Consider the following 24,002-nt stretch of genomic DNA (forward strand, 5'->3'; position numbering starts at 1 on the left):
AGAATTTCTAAATTACAGAAGTGTATATATCTCCTGTATCCCTCCGTAATATAATCACACTGTCGAATACCGTAACTATAGCTTTTTAAAAATGCTAAAAGTATAGACACTAGTATAATAGTGTATATTTAATACAAAGATAGCATAATGTAATTCTAGGGGGATTTTATGTTTTGTTTTTTTATGTTTTTTACAGTGAAAGAGTTCAAGAGTTTCGTTTCTTGGTAAATACACGGGCGGGTATTTGTGTGTGAGATTAAAGCATTAACTCCTCCCGCCCGGGCTGTCTAGCTTACACCAAACAAGGTAACCCTAGACAGCAAGGAAACAGCAGCGGGTTGAAGGCAAAACGGAAACAACAGAGATTGTCAGGAGTCGTTTGTTGTGGACTAGCTGATATTCTGCGTTGTTACACGCAGTTAAGACTCACAGCTGTTTTGTTTCGTGTGTGTTTCGCTATGCCTTCGTTTGGAGCACTGGGACATACTCTGTCCACTTCGTTGATTTTTGCCGTCGCCTTCCTCTGTGTTAGCTTTGTTAGCCAGGGGGAATGCCAAGCAACTCAAGCGCCACCAACTCGTAAGTATAAGTGGAGTTTTAAAAATCTGCCCAATGACTTTTTTACAATCATCTAGCTTATTTTTATCCAGCACGTGCCTTTAAAGCCAGTTCATAAGTATGTCAGCTCAGTAGTTGGGAAAATATTTAAAATACGTCACGACTGAGTGTGACTTCGACCACAGCTTTCTGCTTGTTTTTAACGCGGCATTTGGTTGCTTCACGGCACTTATTTAGTGTGTTTGTCTGTCTTTCAGCCTGCTCTTCCTATAAAAACTGTGACACCTGCGTCCCACACGCCAAGGTAAGGCTGTCAGCAGTGGTTGTGTTCGTTTGTACGCGATAAACCAAACCAAACCTTTGCTCAATGCAACAAACTTGTAAACGCTGGATTTATGATCCCTCGTTTGCGTCTTCGCATTTGGCGTCCTACATTATTCCGTGTTCTCATCAGGCCGCATGAGAGAAACTAAGTGTGGATTACTGCGTTAAACCCCACATGCTGCATTTACAAATCAACAGAAATCACTCACTGTCAGTTTTCTGAAGGTCATTTTGTTGTTACCAGGAAATGCAGCATTGAGTTCAGATAGACGGCAGCAAAAATCCAAACTGGGCCCCCCGAAAAAGAGAAAGGACAGTTGGGAGAACTCACCATCCTGTGCATTACTGTGACAGTGGTTTGGATGGGAGAATGGTGAATGTTTTCCAGTAGAAGATCAAAATTTGGGAAATATACTGATTTATTTATTTTCTGGTTAATGCTGCACCACACCCCTCATTTAGTAGTCCTTTATGGATAGCTTTATGCAGTACCCTTTTCTAACTAAAAGACTTAACTGACACAAAGCAATTTTACTAATCTAAGCCAAGTTGGCAAACTTGGTGTAAAAGTCATTAAAACAAAAGTGATCCTCGACATATTAGCCAAAATTCTGGCTCACACATATGAGTTGTGTTCCCATCTGGCAGATCTATCACTTAATTACAGATACGCCACATCTCAACTCATCGTGTGTGTGTGTGTGTGTGTGTGTGTGTGTGTGTGTGTGTGTGTGTGTGTGTGTATAAAGCACGCCTGTCCACATGTACAGGCCCATCTTAAGTTTGCCAGTGAACATGTAAATGATTCAGAGAAACATGAAACCAAATGGACGTCTTTGACACCCGACCCACCGTGGTTGCCTCTATTCCCCCAATCAGCATTATGCATTGGGGCTGTTTTTCTGCTAAGGGTACAGCATAACTTGGGAATCAATGGTGGCACGGTGAACAGCACTGTTACCTCACAGCAAGAAGGTCCTGAGTTTGATTCCACCCCCTGGCCGGGGCCTTTCTGTGTGGAGTTTTCTCTTTGTGTTTGCGTGGGGTCTCTCGGGATACTCTGCCTTCCTCCCCCAGTTTAAAGACATGCAGTTGGTGGGGTTAGGTTAATTGGTAATTCTAAATTGTCCATATGTGTAAATGTGGAGTGAACGGTTGTCTCTCTCTGTGTTCGCCCTGCGACAGCCTGGCGACCTGTCCAGGGTGTACCCCGCCTCTCACCATATTGTAACTGGGATAGGCTCCAGCCTATGTTTTTAAATACACTGTCATTTACATATAATTTCCACTTAGTGATGCACAGAAATGGACTTTTCAGTCCTTCAGTGTAAGAAGGACTGAAAAGATTTTTTTTTAAGATTTTGTGGAGGTGGTAAGGTAGGTTGTGTCTGCTGGTAGACTTTCCTGAGGAGTATAGTAATGTTCTATTATCGCTTAGTTTCTGAGGTTTTTTGGACAGCAAAATATCCACGTCAACTAATATCTGGCTGATATCAAGTGCTACAGAAATGATGTTGTTCACATCCTGAAGAGGATTGCAGTATCTGGACAGAAAAAACAAACTGCAGATAATAAACGAATAAATAGTTTATGGTACTTATTTGTTCAACAAGGACACGTCCACAAAATGATGTCACTTTTATGAAACTTGAAGCATAAATGTAATCAGCACAGGTAAAACATTAACGCTATGCTGTAAATAAACTAAACCCTGTTCATGACTTTAATGTCATAGATTCCACGTTTAGTGCGGTGAAATCTAATGACGAGTTTTTAGTCTCGTTTAACACCCACATGTAGGAATAAACACAAATGAAATGTGTGGCAAAATGCTAACTGTTTATTTTTAAGAATCATTCCTGTGGCCTTCTTCATTCGTGCATCCTAACTATTATACTCAGCAGAATCATACCTTACATGTGTCTGTCTGTTGCAGTGTCTCTGGTGCTTTACCACAAACAACTGCACAGAGTATCCAGTGACCTGGTTGCTGCCTCCGGCTAAACTATGCCCATTGTCCCAGGCCCGCTGGGGAGTGTGCTGGCGTAAGTTCATCAGACTTATTATTGTGATGTTAAATGTGGTGTTTCCTTTTTGCATTTGTGTTTCATTTGACACAGAATAAGTTGCATACATATTGGGGAAATGATTTGAGGAACTTGGTGTTCAATATGCTGGAAATGTAACTCTTCAACCTACGCGTTAAAAGAAAAAGTAGGTAAAAGGGTATTAAAGCATAAAAACAAAAGCTCTTCATCCAAAACAGCAACCTGTTATATTCACAGATGTGCGACCTAAAATGACCTCCTGTATGTCGGTGGGTCTGAGGGGAGGGATTTATCATTAGGCATGCAGCGGTGTGAAAGTAGCACCAACACTTTCTGTTCCTCTCAGGTCACTTCAGTTGTAGTGGGTGCATTTAAAGATCCAGCACATCGTTCTTGCTTCACTCCACCTGCTCCCTCTGCTCCCTCTTGTTTCTTTAGAAAAAAAGTTGTACTCCACAAGAGACGTTATCCATTGTCTCTGTAGGCAGGCAGGAGCATTTGCAGCAATAATATGCAACAGACACACCAATCCTAGGAACACATGTTTTCCATAACCAGGAAGAACAAACCCACACACACACTGACAGGAGTTATTTTTGCTTTAGATTCATTTTCAGTTTACCTTTTCTCATACTTTAAGTTACTACTTTTTTTATACTTTCTAACCTAAAGGAAGCGAACCTGCCACAGTCCTGCTTTGCTGACTACAACATTAACTACAAATATTGTGGATAAATAGATTAGCTCAGCCAGGCACATACACGTGGGTCTTTGTACGTCCGTGTCCAGCAGCATCAGCAGGAACTCGCTGCCCAGTTAAATAAAGTGTTTTATAAAATCAAAACAATGTTTTACTTTTCAGCAGAGCAGTTCTTTTTCCCCACTGCATATTAATTATTGTAATTCCCCGCGTGGTTTTTATATTTTGTGCTGGAAATTCCTCTAAATGTTTCAGTCGGTCCCACAGCTACACAGAACGGCTCGCCTATTCTTGCCCCGCTCTCCCAGCTGGTGCTCCGGCTCCTCTGCCACATATCTTTCTGAATTTGTCCTGATATGTCATCAGGGGTGTCCCAGCACCTCTTTCTTGAAGCTGTACCACAGATGATTCACAGCAGTAGGTTTCTCAGGCTGTCCTGGCTCTAGACATTTACATAAAGTCCTGCAGAAGTGTTTGGCTCTAAATCAAAGGTGACATGCTCAGTGAGCATAAAAGCACTACAGAGGTAGCACAGAAATGTACTGCCCGTCCTATCGCCAGGGGATCTATTTACAGTGAGAGCTAAGTGAACTGTAAATTTAAGCGTAGCAGGATTCAACTGGAATATTATAAATTATAAGCACAATGTTGTTGCCTTATTTTACTGCCAAATGTTTGGCCCCTGAAATAAACCACCGTTCTTTTAACTTAACAAGTAAATGATCTTTCTCTTTCTCCCTAACACAGTAAAGTACGTTTAGCTTGACACTGCCAAACAGACTCCACAGCGAAGTAACCGAGCTAACGTGACCTAATGTTTGTATAAGACGTTAAAACTGATATTCAACTGACACAAATCGTATGTGAAAACCGGCTTATGTTATGTGTATTAATTACCCATAAAATTTTCACAGTCAACTGCAGCACCATGCAGGAAATATGACTGGGACCCTGCTCTTAGTCACAGTAGTGCAGACACCTCGGTGACGTATGTTCCACCTCACCAGAGTTAATGCTGATAATTCTCAGTGGTGAAATTAGTCTTTAGAGCCTAACCCATAAGTGTCAAAAACCTTTGCAGGTGCAGTTTCTACTTGAAAATGTAAATGTATATTCAGTACAGATGAGGAAAAAAACATTGTTAATTCTGTTATTAATTTTCTCAGTCTTAAAAATAACAAGAGAACTGATACGGTCGCACGGAGCCTACTGGAGCAGTAAGGTGTGTCAGTGTTCAAACTTCACTGGTAGCAAACAGAAAGTTGTGTAAATGCAAACGCTTTATTGCTAATCGGGAACAGCTATAAAACCAAAAGGGTGCAAAAGGGCCGGCTACTGGCACAGCATTTAAATGTGATGCACTAACATCAGGCAAATGTTGTTGAATATAATGTGTAAATATCCCATGTGTATGGAGTCGACACATGCTGTCATTTGAGTAGGTGGTAGTTACTTTGTGTTGACAGCTGGCAGCTCTTCTGTATCACGTACATTTTCAGATGGAAGGAAATTGTCTGTTCACTCTGGTGTAAATAAAGTACACGTGACATGTCACATCTGGTTTTTACTTACAGTTGAACATGAAAAATACTGAGGTATGAACGTACACTACCAGTGCCTTCTTAATCGGGTTGGGACCATCAGTTGTGTTGTGCAGAACTCAGCTATCAGCTGTGTACCAACCTAAGGGAAGAGAAACGACATTACATTAAGAGCTGAGGGTCGGTCAGTCTTTGCTAAAACTTTAAATGGGACTTGGAGTGCAGTTGGAAAAAACCAACAAGTGCTACGATGAAACTGTCTCACACGAGGACACCTCAGGAAAGGAAGACCAAGAGTCCCCTCTGCTGCTGGGGATCCATTCATCCGAGTCACCAGCCTCAGAAATCACAGGTTAACAGCAGCTCAGATTAGAGCCCCGATAGATGCCACACAGAGCTCCAGTAGCAGACACAGAAACGTGAGCAGTTTTAGGCCACAGCTGCGCATGCGTGCATGCTGTGGTTTGTCCTGTAAAAGGAAAAGAGAAGACACAGCAAAATGTGGGCACCACTCTGGCAGTGTTTCGGGGTCACGTGATCCCTCCCTGTGCAGAACAAAACCAGTTTCCATACGGTTAAGTCATTTGTGCTCTTTTTCTCTGGAAAGTGAGAGGCTTGTTTGTGGTTTGTCATGTTTGCAGTGCAGTAACTTGCAGAAGCCAGCAGGTGGTGTCATTGACACGCATGTAGAGCACATTGTCATTACAGTGGCAGCGTGTGATGGCTTCTAGTTACCTTTATCACGTGGTCCAGTGAGAATATCTTCTTGTGAAAAATGAATAAATTCTCTTTTTTTCAGTGAACTTTGAAGCCCTGATCATCTCCATGGCTGTGGTGTGTGGAGTCATTCTCCTCGCCATTGCTGTCTGTTGCTGCTGCTGTTGCTGCAAGAAGCGCCCTTCAAGGTAACATTACAAGTCCGAGGTAACTGAGTAACAGGAGTTTTAGAAAGCTGTGTCAGATGCATGAAAGCACTTAGTGGGCCAATGCTTTTCGGGATGAAAGAGCACTACATGGGAGCACTTTTCACCTCAGGCTCACACGGGCTGCTACAGAGTTAAAGCAACAGCTGTGTCCAGGAAAACACAGCATGTAGTGTTGAAATGGATTACACAGAACATTTTGGAGTAGATGTCACAGTTACTTCCTTACAGTTGTGTGCTCATTATAATGGCAGAAAAAACAGGAAACAAGTGAAAGAAAACCAGAAAGATCCCTGCTTCTGCTAGCGCTAAAGAACCCAGGTTGCTCACATGCTACGATCATGTCAACATTCAATGATTAGTCATGTTATCTGTGCTCAGGTATTTATTTCACCTTCAGTCTTTAGACTGCATCTTATCACTGTCTTTACAAAGTGAAGACGGAGGGGGTTTCTTTGTCAAACCACAAAGTCCACACTTTGTTTCATGGTTCATGTGGAAGCTTGAGTGGTTTTCACCCATGTCCTGTATAGGTGCAACTCATTGTTGCTGTTGCAAACATTATTTTGGCTTTTTAATCAAAGTAGAGCTCCTTTCATGCTCTCACTGTTGTTCCTGTAGGGAGGGGGGGTGAAAATGTCATGTCAGTCCGCTACAGTCTGGCCTGTCACTCACTTGCAGTCCTGTGGGTGCAGGAATCTCGTTCTTGTCTATCATGTGATTGAAAACTTGGGGAAAGCTCACATGTATTACTGTTATGCACACAGATATTAATTTAATATAATTACAGTCATGTTTTCGTCTTGTTTTACTCTTTTTGGGGTTGCCTCCAAGCATTTTACTTTGTGCATGTTAAACCTTCTTTTGTATTTGCCATTTTCATTGTGGAACATAAAAAGAAAACACTCTCTGCACTCAGGCACACATTTCATGAGTCTTATATAAATGATGCATAGAACTTCAATCAGAGTAACCCTAAAGCTAATGTTAGTTTGTAGCTGCGTGTCATTTGTCACATCCAAAGTGTGTTTTTGTCATCTTCTGGTTCCACGAGGAGCAGTGATTCTGATGCTGCCTTCATGTCTCCTTCACTCTTAAGGTTTGACAGAGAAGAGGAGAGATCTGCCAAGAGGAGGGAGGAGATCAGACAGCGCGCTGAAGAACGGTGAGACCTAGACTCACACCTTAGTCTACACAGGTTGGAAATGTCTGCAACGGTGTTTATTTCAATAACACAGGAGCCTCTTTCTCTGCATTTAACTCCAAACCGATCTTTGCTGTGTCATTCCTCTCTGGATCAAACACTGCTCGTTATTTACAGAATATTTACACACGTACTCACGAAGTTACAGGTACATGTTTAGAGGTCACTGTTTGTTTTCCTTTACCCTGCTGCAGTGTTTTCTCAGTCACCAGATTGCTGCATCAAGTAATTATTTGATCCTCTGCTGAATTTGTTGGCTTGCTCGCTTTTAAAGAAATGAACAGTCTTTCATTTTTGATGCTAATCACAACAGTTATATATTTTATATCAAGTGAACTTGGTTCAAATCTCAGACCAAGCGCACACCTACGAGTCGAATCCTATTCTGTCAGCGTGGTGGGTGGCATTGCCTTTCAGCATATCCCAGTAGGACTTGGATATAATTGTCCTAAAACAGAACAGTTCATCATCCCCCAACAAAAGAGTTCATTGTATGTTTGGGAGTCGAGCAACTGGTGTACATCCAGCCTCAGCAAGTCCACGTCCCAAAGGAGAAGCTCCGGGTTCCTCTGCTGTCGTCCCAGAACACCAATTGGATTGTCAAAGCTGGGCAGCTGCTTCATGGTAATGTGCTCATAAATAGATTGGTTTACATCCTGTGTACTACAGTCAAAGAAACAGAATCATCCAGCAGTCAGCAGACCCGAAAGGCTTCCCTCTTCCTGCACCCCATAAATGTTTCAGCCTTCTCTTCTTGTTCTGTTCCTTTACTTCCAGTGCCAGGATAGCTGGCTGATATGTTTGTGAACAGGGCAGTCGAGCCGAAAGATGGTCAGTAACTGTGGTTTATCATCACGCTCGGCGTGCTGGGCACATCGTGGCTCACTGTGCGCCTCGTGTGTTTGAGAAAGAATGAATTATCCGACCTCTGAGCTCTTCTCTCTCGTGCTGCAGAATTGAGTCAGGGTTTCCTGCAGTGAGCATGATCAAATCTCTGAAGTTGGAGTTAGTGCAGTGACCTACATAGATGCAGTTCATGTTGTCAACAGGACATTCGGAATAGATTGGACCCATCCTAAGAGAGACTAGCGCCTGTAGACAGTGCTGCTTGGCCTCCGGAGAGCCAGCTTGAAGCAGAGTCATCCGAGCCCAGGCGGGCCGGGGAGTCGACCCATGCAGCTATATATAGCTATATATTTCATATTTCACATGCTGATGTAGCAGGAGAGCTACCTAAGAATTTTAATTATAATTTTGTATCTGATCAAATGCTAAATTATTAAATCATTTTAATAAGTATCTCTTGAACCTCTTGTTTCAGTGCTGTTTAAGAAGTCTGCATGTCCATGTAACATGCTGCTCAGGCTGCTTATGTTGAAGTCGGCTAACAGCCAGGATCTGTTCCTGTTGGCTTGTATCTGGTTTAGCTTGTCAATAAGCCAAACTGTTGTAATGTGTCAAGTCTTAATGCACAACAATACTATGTGAGAAGTTCATTGTAATCCACTGACATGATGCTTGGGTAACCCATACAGTTTCATGTATCTATGATGATGATGTGGACTGAATATGGGCCAAAATTCGCAGCTGTTACTCCATTATTTGTGTCCATGCTCCTTGGCTGAGTCATGGTAACAGCTGGAGAAAAAAATCATACACACAGGCTTTTTATGCCATGTATTCAGTTTGAATTTTGTTTTAATCTCATGTTGATGTGACTCTTTAAGTATAGCCAAAATGCATGTTTTCTAAACTGATCACACATCCAGGGTATTGAAGCTGTGATATGCATGATACTGATGCTCAAAGATGGTTCTAGAAACATTGTTTCAAAGAACAAAAGAGAATTTGGCTTTGTGACACTTGGAGCAGGTGCAAAGTGAAGTTGGTTGCCGGTCTGAGCACAGCCTGAAGGTGTTTTTCAGCCTTGAAATTTTCTTATTATCTTTTGTATTTATGAAGTTCTCAGGCGTCAAGAATTTAAAGTAGTTCCCTTTTTATTAGTAGATTTTTTTCTTAGATTGCACAAATAACTGAAAGTTTCTTTTAGCCTTAACTTTTAACTGAACTTGAGTTGGGAAGGTTACTTTTAAATGTATTCCACTACAGATTACAGATTACATGCCCTAAAATGTATTTTGTAATGTATTCCGTTACGTTACTCAATGAGAGTAACGTATTCTGAATACTTTGGATTACTTAATATATTATCATGCTTTTTACAACTACGTGAATGTACTATTGCTGTGTGATTTATTACTATTACTGAAGGTTACTCTCCACACCAACACCAACTAGATGTTTAAATCTTAATATAAATGAGTAACAGTAGGTGGACATTAGGTAAGGCTGCACTTTTTGCAGCGATCTCGTATAGAAACTATTCCGCGCGTATATAAAACAGGTCCGCGGCTCCGAACCGTAGTAAAGGGACCTCTGGCTAATACGTCGGGTTCATGTCGGCTCGTAGCTGAAAACTAGCTTTACTTTGTTGTCTGGGTCAACTTTGCTAGCAGAGACAGAGAGAGGCGTTGAAAGGCTGCTGCAACCAAACTTATTGTTTCAGAGGAAAACACGAACACAGCGTACAGTCGAGTCTTAACAGCTTACTTACAGCTGGGCTCGTCAGGCTGCAGTGGTTATTATTATATTTACATGCTTCCAGCTCCCGTTTCTGCTCGATGACAGCTCGTACTTTTCCTTTTCTCCCTCCCTCGCTCACAGACACATCACGGGTATGCAGTCCATCCTCCCTGCAGCACGGACTACACTGCCCATCAGGCTACATGCTTTAGGGCGTATGCCTGTAACACTCTGCCTGTTGCCTTCATATTAAATCATTTAAAAAATAATATTTCTTCACGTCATTATGAGACGCGAGATTGAGACACGGGCATTTGAGCCTCTTAATGCGTGTTTTGTTTGGGTTTCCACGGCGTGGAATTACCAAAAATAGAGAGGACATAGCCGAACATATGAAACAGGAAAGTACCGCCGTGTAATCCATTTATTTCAACAAAGTAACTGTATTCTAAATACCACCTTTTTAAACGGTAACTGTAACGGAATACAGTTACTCATATTTTGTATTTTAAATACGTAACAGCGGTACATGTGCTCTGTTACTCCCCAACACCGCTTGTAGTATCCCATTTTCATAAATTATGAGTGGTATTGTCATGATGGAGAAGTCGAGCACCTTCAAAACCTTTAGTCTGTGTAGTGAGCCAAGCTCAGTACTCACGTTCTTTCAACTTTCCCTTTTTTTCCGTCTTCCCTCCAACATGTTGAATGCAGCCATATTAATGTGGAGGGAATGTGAACGTGTCAGTGCGATGCACACAGGCCATCGGCGTGGCTTAGGGGGACGGATGGCAGACACATCTTAACCAACCTGATTGCTCACAGATCAGTACATAGCAATAAAGCAGCGACTGCCACACACCAGTGTCTTTGAGCTGAGATGAAGTGAAGTGAGGCCTCTGGACTTCCACTACACAAAACCTGCCCCTCAGAAAGGCTGAGTGAGCAGCTTTACCACAGGCCTGTTGCTCTGTGAGTCACTGTCAGCTAAAATTTAGGAACATTTTTATGCCAGGAGTGCAAACTGATGCATTTTTCTTACTTGGTAAGCTGAATGTTATTGTGCTTATTGAAATGTTGTTTAAACGATGTCGTGCATAATAAGTATTTGGGAGTATTAGGTATTGATGGTTGCATAAGTGCCCACATATCATGACTGGCTGTTTGTAATGTTGTGGTGCAGTGTAGCTTAAATGTTTCTTGGCGAGTAGAAGTGCTTGATGGGTTTGCTCTGTAAACTTGTGCATATGTAAACAGCTGTTTCAAAATAACAAAGCTGCAGAAACTTCTGGAATCGCCACTATTTCAGCCATGGTTCTCTGTAAAACCTGTTTTTCATTGGAGTCAACAGTAGAGCCAAAAACACTCATAGCTACTAACACACAGAGGAGAAATGGCATTCATCACCTGAACTCGGAGTTCAGTGCTCAGCAGCCTTGTTGGTGACGCCTGTGAGCAGGTAATCAGTCATTATCTAAATAAACAGGCAGAGAGCCAGAACCTAAATTTACTGCACAGACTCACCAAAAGTTTCCAGAATCTAATGAAAAAGTTCGGTAACTTTTCCCAGACTTTGCCTGCAAGTCATGTGTAAAGTTTTTACAACAGTACGGCTTCATCAGCAGCTCAGTCCAGAGTTACTGAACAAATACTATTATCTATGACTACTGCAGCCCAGCAAAAAAAACATAGTTGCTCAACCCTAAACATAGACTGGGATGAGTGCATATGTCTGCCGCTGTGCAACTGACACTGTCGTAAACCTTTACTCTGACATGCATCTCTGCAACAATGCCAAAAAGTATTTGTCCCTTGCTTTGTTTGTTTGTTTTTGCATATTTTTCACACATTTTTAGATCATCAAACAAATTTGAGCATTAGACAAAGATAAACCAGCGAAATATAATATAGATGTGCATAGACGGGGTATTTTCACATAGGGCCAGGTAGGTTTGGATTTGTCGGACAAATATGTGAAGAGCAGATAAAAAGAGAACTTAGGACGAGGGTGAAGACTTGTTAAGCAGCAGGAAAGGTTCTTCAGTCCAGCTGTTGATTGGTGTCGGGAGCAGGACATCTGTAGCATTTCAGAATTGTCCCACAGAGTTGTATTCAGGATTCACTGGGTGTCCCATTGTCTCATTACAGCTGACGTCTGTGTTGCAGTCATTTATTTCCATGTTGTTTCATTAAAGTTTGGATACTTGGCTGTATCCAAATATGGAGGCCCAGTTAGAGTTGAATGATGGCTCTCTACCTTGAGTGTTGTCTTTCTCTGGAGTGTATTTGGCACTAACAGAGTGAATACTTCCTGACCTGTTGACTAACTTCCTCTACTTTTTTTTTTACAGGAAGGTGGAGAGAATGGCACGCCACGATGAGATCAGGAGGAAGTATGGTGCGTATAGACTTTGCATATGGACTTTAGCTCATCCTCTTTGATCATAGTGTTTGTTTCCAGCCCTCTCTGATGTACACTGATGGTGAGGTGACCAGTAGGTCTAACACAGAGTAGCCAGCTCTGTGTTCTCTGTTCTGTGTGTGTCAGCAGTGTCTCTGATGCATGCTTAACTATTTTAAGAGTTTTTCAGTGTCAGTGACTTTGATTTCCACACCCTGAGCCACTGATACATTATTCAACAGAATATGCTTCGTCCCCAAGCAACCTACACTGTAGGTGTACATGAACTAGGCGACGTAGGGTTTTCAAATTGATGCCATAGGTGCATAGGCTACTTATCTCCTATTTATTAAATAAACACCTTTTTTCTATCGCTAACGGCTGTACAAAATGTAACATGAGACCATCCCTTACTTGAAGAGCCTACAAAAATCCCAGGAATGTGGCATTTCTCCTCGCTGCCATACCAATTTGTCTAGCTCACCACTTCACCAGTTAACATGGGCTAACCTGAGCTGGACAACATCGTTATTATACTGATATTCAGTATTAATGCTGGTCTTTCAGTTGTGTTACAATAGATATGGCACACTCCACACACAATAGTGCACCATAATAATGACTAAGCTGCTGGTGTCATCAATAAGAGTAGCAATAATAAAAGCTTGAATGTTTTCATGATCCATGAACTCAAATGAAGCTTTGCCAGTTTAGTTAGCAAAGCGTTTGTGTGTAATAAACGGCTGCCTGAGCTGTGCTGTAATTAAAAGCTAGGAGTTTTAGATGACCTAAAAGCAAATCCTATTTTTTGTGGAGCTAATTTAATCTCCGTGTTTGTATGCAGTTAAAGTAGCGGTCCCTGCTAGGCATGGGAAAATATGACAACCACTCTCCAGTGCTCAGAGTTGTGACTGAAATGTTTATGCAATAAAATCTGTTTTTAAGCAGCTGAAGGTACAAAAATAGTCAAACTTTAAAACCTGATCACTACCTCGCATTTGTTGCCACATGCTTTAACTTAATCAGAGCATTTTTGCTGTCAGTGAAACAGGAAATATTCTAAAAATAAATGAGTCATGAGCAAACTACGAGTGTGCGCTGCAGCAAAGTATAGAAGAAGTATCAGCATCACACAGCACTGCTTTCTAATTATTTCCAATCAATGCACTGATTCTAATCCATCGCTCTGCCCTCTGCAGGGAAGTGGGCGGTAAGGGTTGGCCTGTCAGCGGCTCGATAAAGACAGAATCATTCGTTCGTTCCGTAGATGTGGGAGAAGCTCGAGTGTCCGTGCGTCGTGTCTGTCCATCCGTTCACTGTAGTAAGATGTCAGGTTATGTGGGTTGAGTGTAATGACTGCACGACAGAGTGATGGATGGTGGTCTGTTTCTTAGGCCTGCAGCTCTCATTAGTTTCCTTCCACAGGGGCTTTAGTAGAGACTGCTCTCCTTTCACATTTGGTCTGGTCGGTTCTCTACAACTACAATCCACATCCTCTTATTTCCTTGAAATCAGACACAGCGGAAGATTCCCTGAGGGTGGGTCAGGAGGTTATTCAGCAAAACTGGAAATGATCTCTTGTCATTACCAGTTGAAAATATCCCAGCAAGACAGCACAGATTTGAATTACACGTTTCACTTTTTGCAATTTAACCCCAGCGCTCTGTCATAGCCTGCATTTAGTTAAGTTTTATTTTTAGGGAGCAGCTGCTGCTTCAAGGTGTTTTATAAAGTGAGGTAGAGACTCTACAATAATACGAAACTGTGAACACTAGACTTCTAGACAGTTCTACAGCATGGCGCTGAATGAGCATTAACTATTGTACAGTTGGAGGTTTATTTTGGTTCAAGTCTGAAATTCAATTTTTTCAATTCAATTCAATTTTATTTATACAGCGCCAAATCACAACATAAGTCGCCTCAAGGCGCTTCATAGATACAGAGAAAAACCCAACAATCATATGACCCCCTATGAGCAAGCACAGGATATGAATCCTGTATCACTGCACAGTTTGCTTCAAAAAGCCCTCATCGACTGGAAGAGTGAGAATGTCTGGCAGATTGGTGTTGTAGTGGACGCTCTGGTAAAAAGAGCTTTCAGTTTCAGCATTGAGTCTACGTCCCAGCTGCACCTGTGGTCATGAGCTGTGGGCAGTGACAAACAGAAGGTTGGATGCAAATGGCAGAATCAGCTTAGTCTCCAGGAGGACTCGACTCAGCCTTTAGACATTTGAGAATGTAACCAGCTGAGGAGGTTCAGGCAGCTGATCAGGATGTCTAAGCATTCAGGATTAAACTCGGATCACATTGGAGAGGTTATACATCCTGTCTGGCGAAACATTGCTGGGGTAACACCCTGCTTCACCTGCTCACACCAGGAGGATGGTGCAAACTGACTTTGTTAAATCTGTGGAAATGCAATAAAGTCATTCCTTTGCCATTTATGTAGTCCAGTAATTAGAGGGCCGTAGAATGTGAGAATAGCCCGTGTAACCTATAATCCATTTTAATCATGAATGAAATCAACTTTTCACGCTTAAAATGAGCATCGACTATGAAGACACACCATGCTTATTATATTGGCATTATTATCAGAATCTTATGTAAAGAAAAAATTTCAAACAGCAGCAGTGGAGTGCCGCCAGGTTACATTATCAACCCAAAATGCAGCAACAGTGGCCATAATGTGCTTAAACATAAGGACAGCATCGTTCTGCAGGAGAAGGCTCCTCCTATATTGAAATGGTTGGAAATGCTTTACGCATTCAGTGTTTGGTATTTGTGCACTAACTGCCATCGATTAATCAGTTTCTTAGTGGCAGCGAGAGTGTCCCTTTTAATGTGTATTGATCCGTGGACGTGGAAAGTTCAGGCTCTGCAGGAGAACTGTGCAGGTTCAAACCTCAGTAACACTTGGAGTATGAAGAACAACTTTATAGTTTAACCTCTGTGTTTCAGCTTGTGGCCTTCATCAAGGTTAGAGGTGCATTGATCCAACTTATTCCACGTACTCCTCAGAAGCCATTGTTGAATAAATACGCTGTTTTCTTCAGTCAGCCTTGGAATCATTTGTTTGTGTGTAAGACGACAGCAGGCCTGACTGAAACGTTTATTAACTAAACCAAAGGTAAGAAAGAAATGCATCTGGAAATATGCTGTAACCTGCACTTGAGTAAAATAGTTAATAAGACCAGGACAGAGATAAATAAAGCAAGAAAATGACTTTATTAGTGAGCCTGTTTATTTGCACTGGGCTTATTTAGGTGAGCCTTCATTGCACTCTGCTGTTATTAATGCTCGTGCTAGTTTCTCCTTTCACCCTCTCGCACCTGCTGCATTTCTCATGTAAAGTTCCACCAAAACATGTTATCACGAGAACAAAAAGGCCAGGACCAAACATGAGGGATATTGGGAAGCCGAGCAGGAGAGAATCCTCTGAACTTTCCAGTCAAATCATTTCATCAAAGTTTGCTTCAAACAAAAACGACTGCAAACACTCTTCTGTTATGTTGGTGCCTATTAGCTACCAGTCTGCTCCTCTCATGGCTTAGTGAACACAACATTGTTTTATGATAACATTAATTAACTAAGTACAGACATCCTTCTAAACGGCAAAGATATGGAGGAGAAAACCGATTCAGAACAACCAGACATCAGCAAAGATGTCTGCCGGTGACATGGCACACACAGTAATATGCAGTTAATAAAAGTCCATAGGAACGGTTACAAAATTGATAAGGTGGGCAGTTGTTTTCATTGCCCATAGAAATAAATAATTCCATTGATCGTGTGTATGAAAAACTTGCTGATGGTGGTTTAGCAGCACATGCTGTCATACTGCATTCATTGTTAATGAAACATCAGCGTGAACAGAATATCCGGGATGGATTTCCCAGTTTGTCCTCAGACTGATGCTTCCTCCAAGGCATCTCTGGAAAATGTGGAGCAGAATTTGACCCAGCATGACTTTGTCTGTTTTCATTTTGTCTCCACGTTGTGTGTGCAGGTCTGATGGGCGACACGGACCACCCGTACAGCAAGTTTGAGAACGAGTAAAGCAGCTGCAACGGAGGACGTCCGCGGGCCGCGGCTCTCACAGCTTTGCTTTTAGCTCGGAGTGATTTTCTCCCACACAGTGCTGCAGAGCAGCAGCTGTCCGGTGATCTCGTTCAGACGTCAAACCTGATTGAAAATATTCTGAATTAGTTTAGCTTTGTGATTCTTTATGAAGGCAGTCGTGTGTGTTTAGTTGTTAAATCTCGTTTTTAAACTTTCTGCAAACCTTTTTTCTCTCTTTTTAATTGTTGTACTCTCACATCAATCTTTGCACTTTGTACATACGTTGATTAAACAGTGATGACTGTGTGTTTCGATTCATTAATAAACCTCTTTAAGCTTTTTTTGTTTGTTTTAAATGTATGAGCTTTTGAGAGAGTGCATAAAGTGAGAGCATGATAAATTGCTGAGTGTAGCCCTGTCATAAACCACAGCACAAGCTGACCTCTGTCATTTTCCGATAACTTTTTAATTGAAAACATCGGGAAGGAGAATGTTGCTCCGAGTCGGACACCCACTAGTCTGCTTAATAACCTGAAACTAAAATGCCTCAAAGCTGGACTGACCATGTTAACAAATGTTTTCCTCTCCATCCACTTCTGTTCTCCCACTTCAGCGATGATCCACTTTAACCCTTTATTATCAAGGCTGAAATAAAATGATTAATGATGAGCCTAAAAACTGCAAAATTGATGACACTAAACCTCTCACTTTTATATCATTTTAATAAAGCAAATGCATTTATATTCACTTTTCAAAGCCCACATTAAAAATGGGTTGATTGTTCAAAATATTTTTGTATATTAGCGATTGTTGATTAGCAGTCCTTGGTTCAGCTGTTTTAGCTCCCAGTCTCTTCATGTTAACTGTTCTGAGCTTCTGTCCATCAGAAACAGGTTTGAACAGTGAACAACCTCTTGGCTCTGACACCATACAGACCCAAGAGTACAAAAAAACTGACCTCGTTATTTGCCCTGGTCCTGAAGATTACCCACAATAAATACATGACAGAAAATAAGGAAAAGCAGAGTGTGCATGCATGAATTCTGGATCGAGAACAGTCAACAGTTTGTAGAGAAACATTGTGGATTTAGATTTATTGTCATACCAGCGTAGTGAGGTGATGAGGAAGTTACATTCTCTGCCTGTTTTTGATCTATGTTATTAATCATGCTGTAGTTTTCTAAAGTGGCTGAAGACTGGAAAGATTCTGCAAGCCTGAAGCACAAAGACGCCCAACCGATGTGATTTTGGACACGATACAGAGATGTATGAAACTCAGTTTAGCTGTGTGATCGATCTGTTAGCTTTCAGAGTTGAATCAAATATGACTCCACGATTTAGGGCGGAAACAAATGTAAAAGATGATGTTACGTCTGCTCTTTGAATGTTTGAAGGGTTCTGTTCAATAACACAACATTAAGATTGAAGTGGTGGGTTGAACCTGGAGCCGTGACTTAAATGTATAAATATTAGTCTCGGCGCCTGTCACATGGTTTAGTATGCAGCTACATACTCTCACAGCAGTGTCCTTCTCAATGCATTATTGCTACTATACCTATATAATGTTAAATAATATGAAATTTGGGGGTTTAAACCTAATGAACCAATCGTTTCAGCTGTAGCGGGGGGCTAACATGTCAGAGCCGTGCTCGGGAATGACCATCAGACTCCTCAGTAAAGGGACACATGAGGAAAAAGGAATCTCCTCTCCTCACATTACCTGTCAGCATTCAGGTTCAGTTCCCTCACTGCCATGAGGTGCCGCCAGTGTACGCGGTTACCTCAGTCAAGCACGCAGGCTTGGTTCCCTTTTTAGAAGCCTTTTGTTAGCTTTTTATTATGACACTAATGACATATAAATAATTGCAGCTATCTAGATATGAATAAATATATATCATGGTCAATCTGCAGTCAATGTATTAAGAGTTTATTATCTATAATAGCTACTATCTATACTATATATATGTTTTTCCAAATAAAGCCTAATATTCTGGTTATTCCAAAGAACTGAATTAAATGAAAGGTTGGATATGCTGAGTATGGATATCTCATCTTATCACTGGCATAAGGTCAGGACCTGCTGGGATAATATTTTAAAGCACTATACCAGTCATTTTTCAACATGAATGATCGCGTGATCAACCTCAATTAAAGTCCTTCACTATGTGGAATAGACGCCATGAGACCGCATGCAGATGTTCTGTGTTGGTGCCAAAACTGTTGTGGGATTTGAAATAGATGAGAAGTTTCTTCTAATTTGTAATTAAAGTAAAATACATACATTAAAGACATACACCAATCAGGCATAACATTTTAACACAAGCGTGTTAAATAATAATGGTAAATGGACTGATTCGTATACAGTACTTTTCTACTCTCCCACACAAGCACTGTTATCTATGCTTTCTAACTATCATTCATACTCCGATGGATGCATCAGAGAGCAAGTCAGGCTATGCAAACCGGGCAGCCAGGGACCGACCACCAACCATCCGATCAGCAGCTGACCTGTTCTACCTCCTGCGCTACAGCCACCCTAATATGGGGTAGACAAAAAATGTGATGTATTAGAAGCAGGAAAAATGGGCAAGCTAAACGACTGGGTCAGACTACCTCCAAAACTGCAGCTTTTGTGGGACGGTCCCATTGTACAGTGATCAGTCTTTATCAAAAGTGGTCCAAGGAAGGAACAGTGATGAACAAGTGACAGAGTCATGGGCAGCTTGTTGGCACAGGTAGGTAGTGAAGGCTGCCCTGTGTGGTCTGATCCAACCAATCCAACCAGTAAGCTACTGTTGCTCAAACTACCAAAAAAAGTCAATGCTGGTTCTGATAGAAAGGTGTCAGAATACATAGCGTTACACAGTTTGTTGCGTTTGGGGCTGCATAGCCAGAGAGCAGTCAGGGTGCCCATGGTAACCCATGTAAAGCACCAACGAAGGAGACGTGAGCATCAGGACTGAACTATGGAGCAATGGAAGAAGGTGATCTGATGAATCACATTTTCTTTGGCATCGCATGAATAGCTGGGTTGCGTCACTTACCTCAGGAACACCTTGCACAAGAATGCACTATGAGAAGAAGCTGGCAGAGGCAATGTGATGCTTTGAGCAAACCTTGGGAGTGGCACGAGCATCTACCTAAGCATTGTTGCCATGTAGACGTTTTCATGGAAATGGTATTCCCTGATGGCCATTGCCTCTTTCAGCAGAAAACGTACCCTGCCACAAAGCAAAAACAGTTCATGAATTGTTTGAGAAGCACAACAACAACAAGCTTGAGGTGTTGGCTTGGGCTCCAAATTCCCCAGATCCCATCTCGAGCATCTGTGGGATGTGCTGGACAAGCAAGTCTCATCCACGGAGGCCCCCACCTCACAACTTAAAAGATCTTGGTGCAGATACCACAGCTCACCTTCGGGGGTCCAGTGGAATCCATGTCTTGATTACGCTGTTTGTTTGTTTTTTGCTCCAGTTTTGGTGTGTTGGATGACTTTGCCCTTATTAGGAGGAGGAGTTGGCCGTCCGATTGGGGTCTGGAATGTGGGGCCTCCCTGCTGCTGTGGAGTCAGGGCGGTCTGCATCTCCCCACGCCAGGGAAAAGGGTAACACCACCTGGGTCTGGGTGCCTTTTCCCCCTCCAGGGGCATGGGTACCTAGAACCGGTTCTTAGAGTACGCTTGGGGAGTGTGATTGTGTGTACAGTGTCTATTTATGTCTGTCTCCACGTTGGGTGAGTGTTGAGTAATTGCATATGAGAGCATGAGGGTGGGAATGGATGTTTGTGTCTGTGTGTGCCTGTATGTCTGTGTCTATATGTCAGGTCGGGTATCAGACGCCACCTCTCTGGGGACATCTCAGGCCCTCCAAGGTATGGAGGCCTATCTCCCCCACCACTTTCCCTGCCAGTGGCGGACTCCCTCAGACATCGGTGCATTGGTGGTCCTTGGCTCTGAGGGCCTCTGAATGTCTGGAGCCTGGATCTTCTCCATACCTGCTTCATGCCCAGGAGGACGGGTCCATGGCTCCCCAAACCCTGTAGCACAGTGGTTCCCACTGGGGCCCCCTTTGTTTTACAAGAAAAATGTCCCGCCCCCCCCCTCGCGCACGCACAGCACGCACACATCCTCCAACCACACACACCCATATTTTGCTCCATTGCGGTTTATTTCACACCTCAAACATTTAGTAAACAATTAAGCAAATACAAGTAATCTGCAATAAATTACAGGTAGTAATAAAATAAACTACTAACTCTTTTACGCTACGTCCGCACCTACACGGGTATTTTTGAAAACAGAATGTGGGATCCTGTTTGTCCGTGATTTGAAGAGCCCAGCGCTGCTCCTGACGCAGGGGAAACCAGTCCTGCAGGGAGACCTACCTCAGCACCTGTGCAGGTGAAGCCAAAGGGAAGATTTGCTTCACCATATTTTCTAGTCTTTGGCTTAGAATGAAGTTGGTTTGGAAACATATTCAGCGATGCTTCATCTCCTGCTTTGCGTTTCTGTAGGCGCCGTGCTAGCAGTGTCCAAGCGTTTTGTTTTTTTTCCCCCTTTTCATCCTGCGCCCCCTGCCATGGCTCTGCGCCCCCCCTAGGGGCGGGCCCCACAGTTTGGGAAGGTCTGCTCGAGCAGATCATTACATGTAGGAACCTTTTAAAAACAAGCGCGCTCATGCTCACAGGTGTACACACGGGTGCTCACACACACAAACTACACCCTTTTTGGCTCCTACCTCAAAGCACACTGTGCGCTGTCGATCTTACGTGCTGCACAATAATGTTTAATATTTAGTATTTACTGTTATATTCACATAGATCATCGATGATGTTGTTTATTATATTGCTCTCTTTTTTTTTGCTTGTTTTCTCTTTTTTCTTTCTCAACAGGTGATCCAGGTGATTGATATATGTATTTTTTGTCTGTTTGTTTTGTTGGTTTTTGTTTTTTGCCCTTTATCACCGTTCCTCTTCCCCGCTCTTTTTCTTTCCCTCTTTCTTTCTCCCAGTCAAGTCTGTCCCGTGTGGAGCAAGTGAAAATAAAATAAAATAAAATAAACAATAAAAGCAAAGGTGAATCAAACAGACCAATACAGCAAGGCTGGGATGGTCCATTTGGTAAAGTAAATCCGTTGGGCATCTTTCTTTGCCTTTAGACAATAATTCTGATGGCAAAAGAGCCAAACGGGACAGGCGGAAGAAAAAAAGAAAAGAATAAAAGGAGGTGTCGTAACTGATGGCCTCCAGAACCTACAGTAAGTACTGTGGCTCCTGTTTAGGCTGTTAATGCCTCACACCTGAGATGTGAAAATACAAAAAACCACTTCCACATTCATTCTGATGCTTGGTTTGGGAAAGAAGCCAACTAAATAATGTTTTGTGACATTTTGTATGTAAATCATGTAAACTTGTAAAGACTAAACCTGTCTTACAAAATGCATTTTCAAAAACTGTGTCAGTTGTTCCAGAAAATTAGGAAAATAAAATGTGCTTATAACTGTACTTGTACCTGTACTTTTGGCTGTATTTTAGGAGAATGGAACCTGTTTTTCCTCTATCGATTTCTGAAGCACTTGAATAAAACAACACTTACTTTCTTTCAGAACAAGTAAATGAGACTCTTTCCTTCTACGTCAACATTAGTGTGTAAAAAAATCATTTTTACTAGTTTTTATTTTGTTACTTAAACTAATTGGTGAAGTGAAATATCCTAAAAATATCCGTTGTTACGTCAACATACATTTCCTATTCCAGTTTTTTGGGGGTTTTTTTTTTTTTTGCCTGTCCCATTTGGTTCTTTAGCCGTCAGAATTGTTGTCTGAAGACCAACAAGGAGACCCAATGGATTTACTTTGCCAAATGGATCATCACGGCCTTGCCGTATTGGTCCATTTGATCGACCTTTGTTGTTATTATTTATTTTATTTTATTTTCAGTTGTTACAGACGGGACAGACATGAGTGAGGGATAGGAAAGGGAGAAAGAAAGAGAAGGAAAAGAAAAACAGAAGGGAGAGAGGGACAGTGAGAAAGGGCACTAAAAAGAGAAAAGAAAAAAAATCTCCTGGATCACCTGTTGAGAGAAGAAGAGAAAACAAGCAAAAAAAAAACAGAGCAACATACTAAACACAACACCATCACGTTAATCTAGCTAAGTGTAAACAGCAGTAAATACTAAATATTGAATGTTGTTGTGCAGCACACAGGACCAACAGCGCACAATGTGCTTGGAAATAGCAGCCAATAGAGGTGTAGTTTATGTCTATGAGCAGTGAACACCCGTGTGCACACCTGTGTGGATCAGCACGCTTGTATTCAAAAGGTTTCCACATGTAATGGTCTGCTAGAGGATGTAGCGAGCCATAGCCCCGTCCCCCAGGGCATGAAGCAGGCATGGAGGAGATCCAGGCCCCAGACATCCAGAGTGCGAGAGCCCAAGGAGGACCACCGGAGGGGCATCCGTGCCACCCTCCTGGGAAGAGCTGAGGATCCCCAGATGAGGGGTCACCCAGTAGCCACGGAGCAGAAGCCAGAGGGGGCTGCAGTGGCGTGCCCGCCGGCTCTGCCGGCAGCCAGCTGTGCCAGAGTGAACCGCATATGCACACATATACAAATACTCAGCACTCACCCACCCCTATTCCAGTTTTTAAGTCAACCAGGTTAATAAGGTTAACTAAAGGTTAACTAGAATTTACACTGCCGAATGGTCAGTTCTGGGTTACTGTAGTCATACTTTTTAGACTCAAGCACTTAACCTATATAAACATAAGCAAAATAAATCTTGCTTCTTTATATAGTGTATTTACTGCATGAAAAACATTTGAAAAATTGCATTGAAATAAAGTTGTTTATCAGTTCTTGTCAGAGTTTCCTTCATATAGGTGCCCCATGTTTCACTACAGAGTAACTATTAGCATTAGTGAGATGTCGCCCATTGTCAGACAAAACAGTGTCTACATTTCATTACTTGAGAGCTTTCTTAGGTTTTTAAACTTTCATAACCTTTGATTGAAGCTAGCAGGTAACATTTTTGAGTCCAGTAATAATCCGTGCTTTGGATGATAATAACAGATTGAGTGTTCATGTTCCTTGTTAGTTGACTTACACGTACGTTTGGGCTTTGAACACCTAAATTACCTCATATCATGTGAATTCCAAAAATCATGCAGGATACTGACTGTGCTGGCTACACTAATTAGCATTAAGGAAAAAAAAGTTTATATAGATTTTTTTTTCTCTCCGTTATGATTTAAAATGTGACAGGCCTCGGGTCATTCTGACCCCCATTTGTAATTCAACACTCACACCAAGAAGTTACTGCAGTTATTATTCGGCTAACAGTAGTTTAGGGGCTTCTGCAGTAATCATGGTAACTAGCATGACTGAAGAAGAAGCCCTCAGGTGTCTTTGAAACTAAAAAGCTTGTGCGGCTAGTTTTAAAGCATTAGCGTAATAAAAATTGCAAAACAAATGGAAATGTATTGAGGAAGGTGTGTGCTTGCTTTTGGTTGTCCTAGCGTGTGGTAAGTTTACTGATACATTTCCACACCCAGAAAAAATATCCCTCGTGTTTGGACCAGACTGTACCGAAGGACCAGATTCCACAGAGATTTGTACGTTAGCTTAGCTATGGGTTGCTAACCGGCTTGTCTCAGCTAGCGA

General features: G+C 42.0%; 1 protein-coding gene across 1 annotated transcript; it reads left to right on the top strand.

The window, feature by feature from the left end:
• Window positions 1–263: 263 nt before the first annotated feature.
• On the top strand, window positions 264–16,681 carry LOC102291934 (pituitary tumor-transforming gene 1 protein-interacting protein). Its single transcript, XM_005947601.1, has 7 exons — window positions 264–579; window positions 816–862; window positions 2,819–2,927; window positions 5,971–6,076; window positions 7,194–7,259; window positions 12,233–12,279; window positions 16,289–16,681. Exons 1-7 carry the CDS (start codon window positions 459–461, stop codon window positions 16,336–16,338), a joined length of 546 nt encoding a protein of 181 aa, XP_005947663.1. The 5' UTR covers window positions 264–458; the 3' UTR covers window positions 16,339–16,681.
• The last annotated feature ends 7,321 nt before the right edge of the window (window positions 16,682–24,002 follow it).

Source organism: Haplochromis burtoni, unplaced genomic scaffold (assembly GCF_018398535.1).
Source record: "Haplochromis burtoni strain Fernald_Lab_line unplaced genomic scaffold, NCSU_Asbu1 Contig_539, whole genome shotgun sequence".
In the NCBI taxonomy this organism is placed as follows: Eukaryota; Metazoa; Chordata; class Actinopteri; order Cichliformes; family Cichlidae; genus Haplochromis; species Haplochromis burtoni.

What these genes read in the sequence shown, in the direction of transcription:
- LOC102291934 (XM_005947601.1), top strand. Translation starts at nt 459, where the DNA reads ATGCCTTCGTTTGGAGCACTGGGACATACTCTGTCCACTTCGTTGATT. An exon ending in AGACAGCGCGCTGAAGAACG is followed by an intron (nt 7,260 to 12,232) that starts GTGAGACCTAGA and finishes TTTTTTTTACAG; the next exon opens with GAAGGTGGAGAGAATGGCAC. An exon ending in TGAGATCAGGAGGAAGTATG is followed by an intron (nt 12,280 to 16,288) that starts GTGCGTATAGAC and finishes TTGTGTGTGCAG; the next exon opens with GTCTGATGGGCGACACGGAC.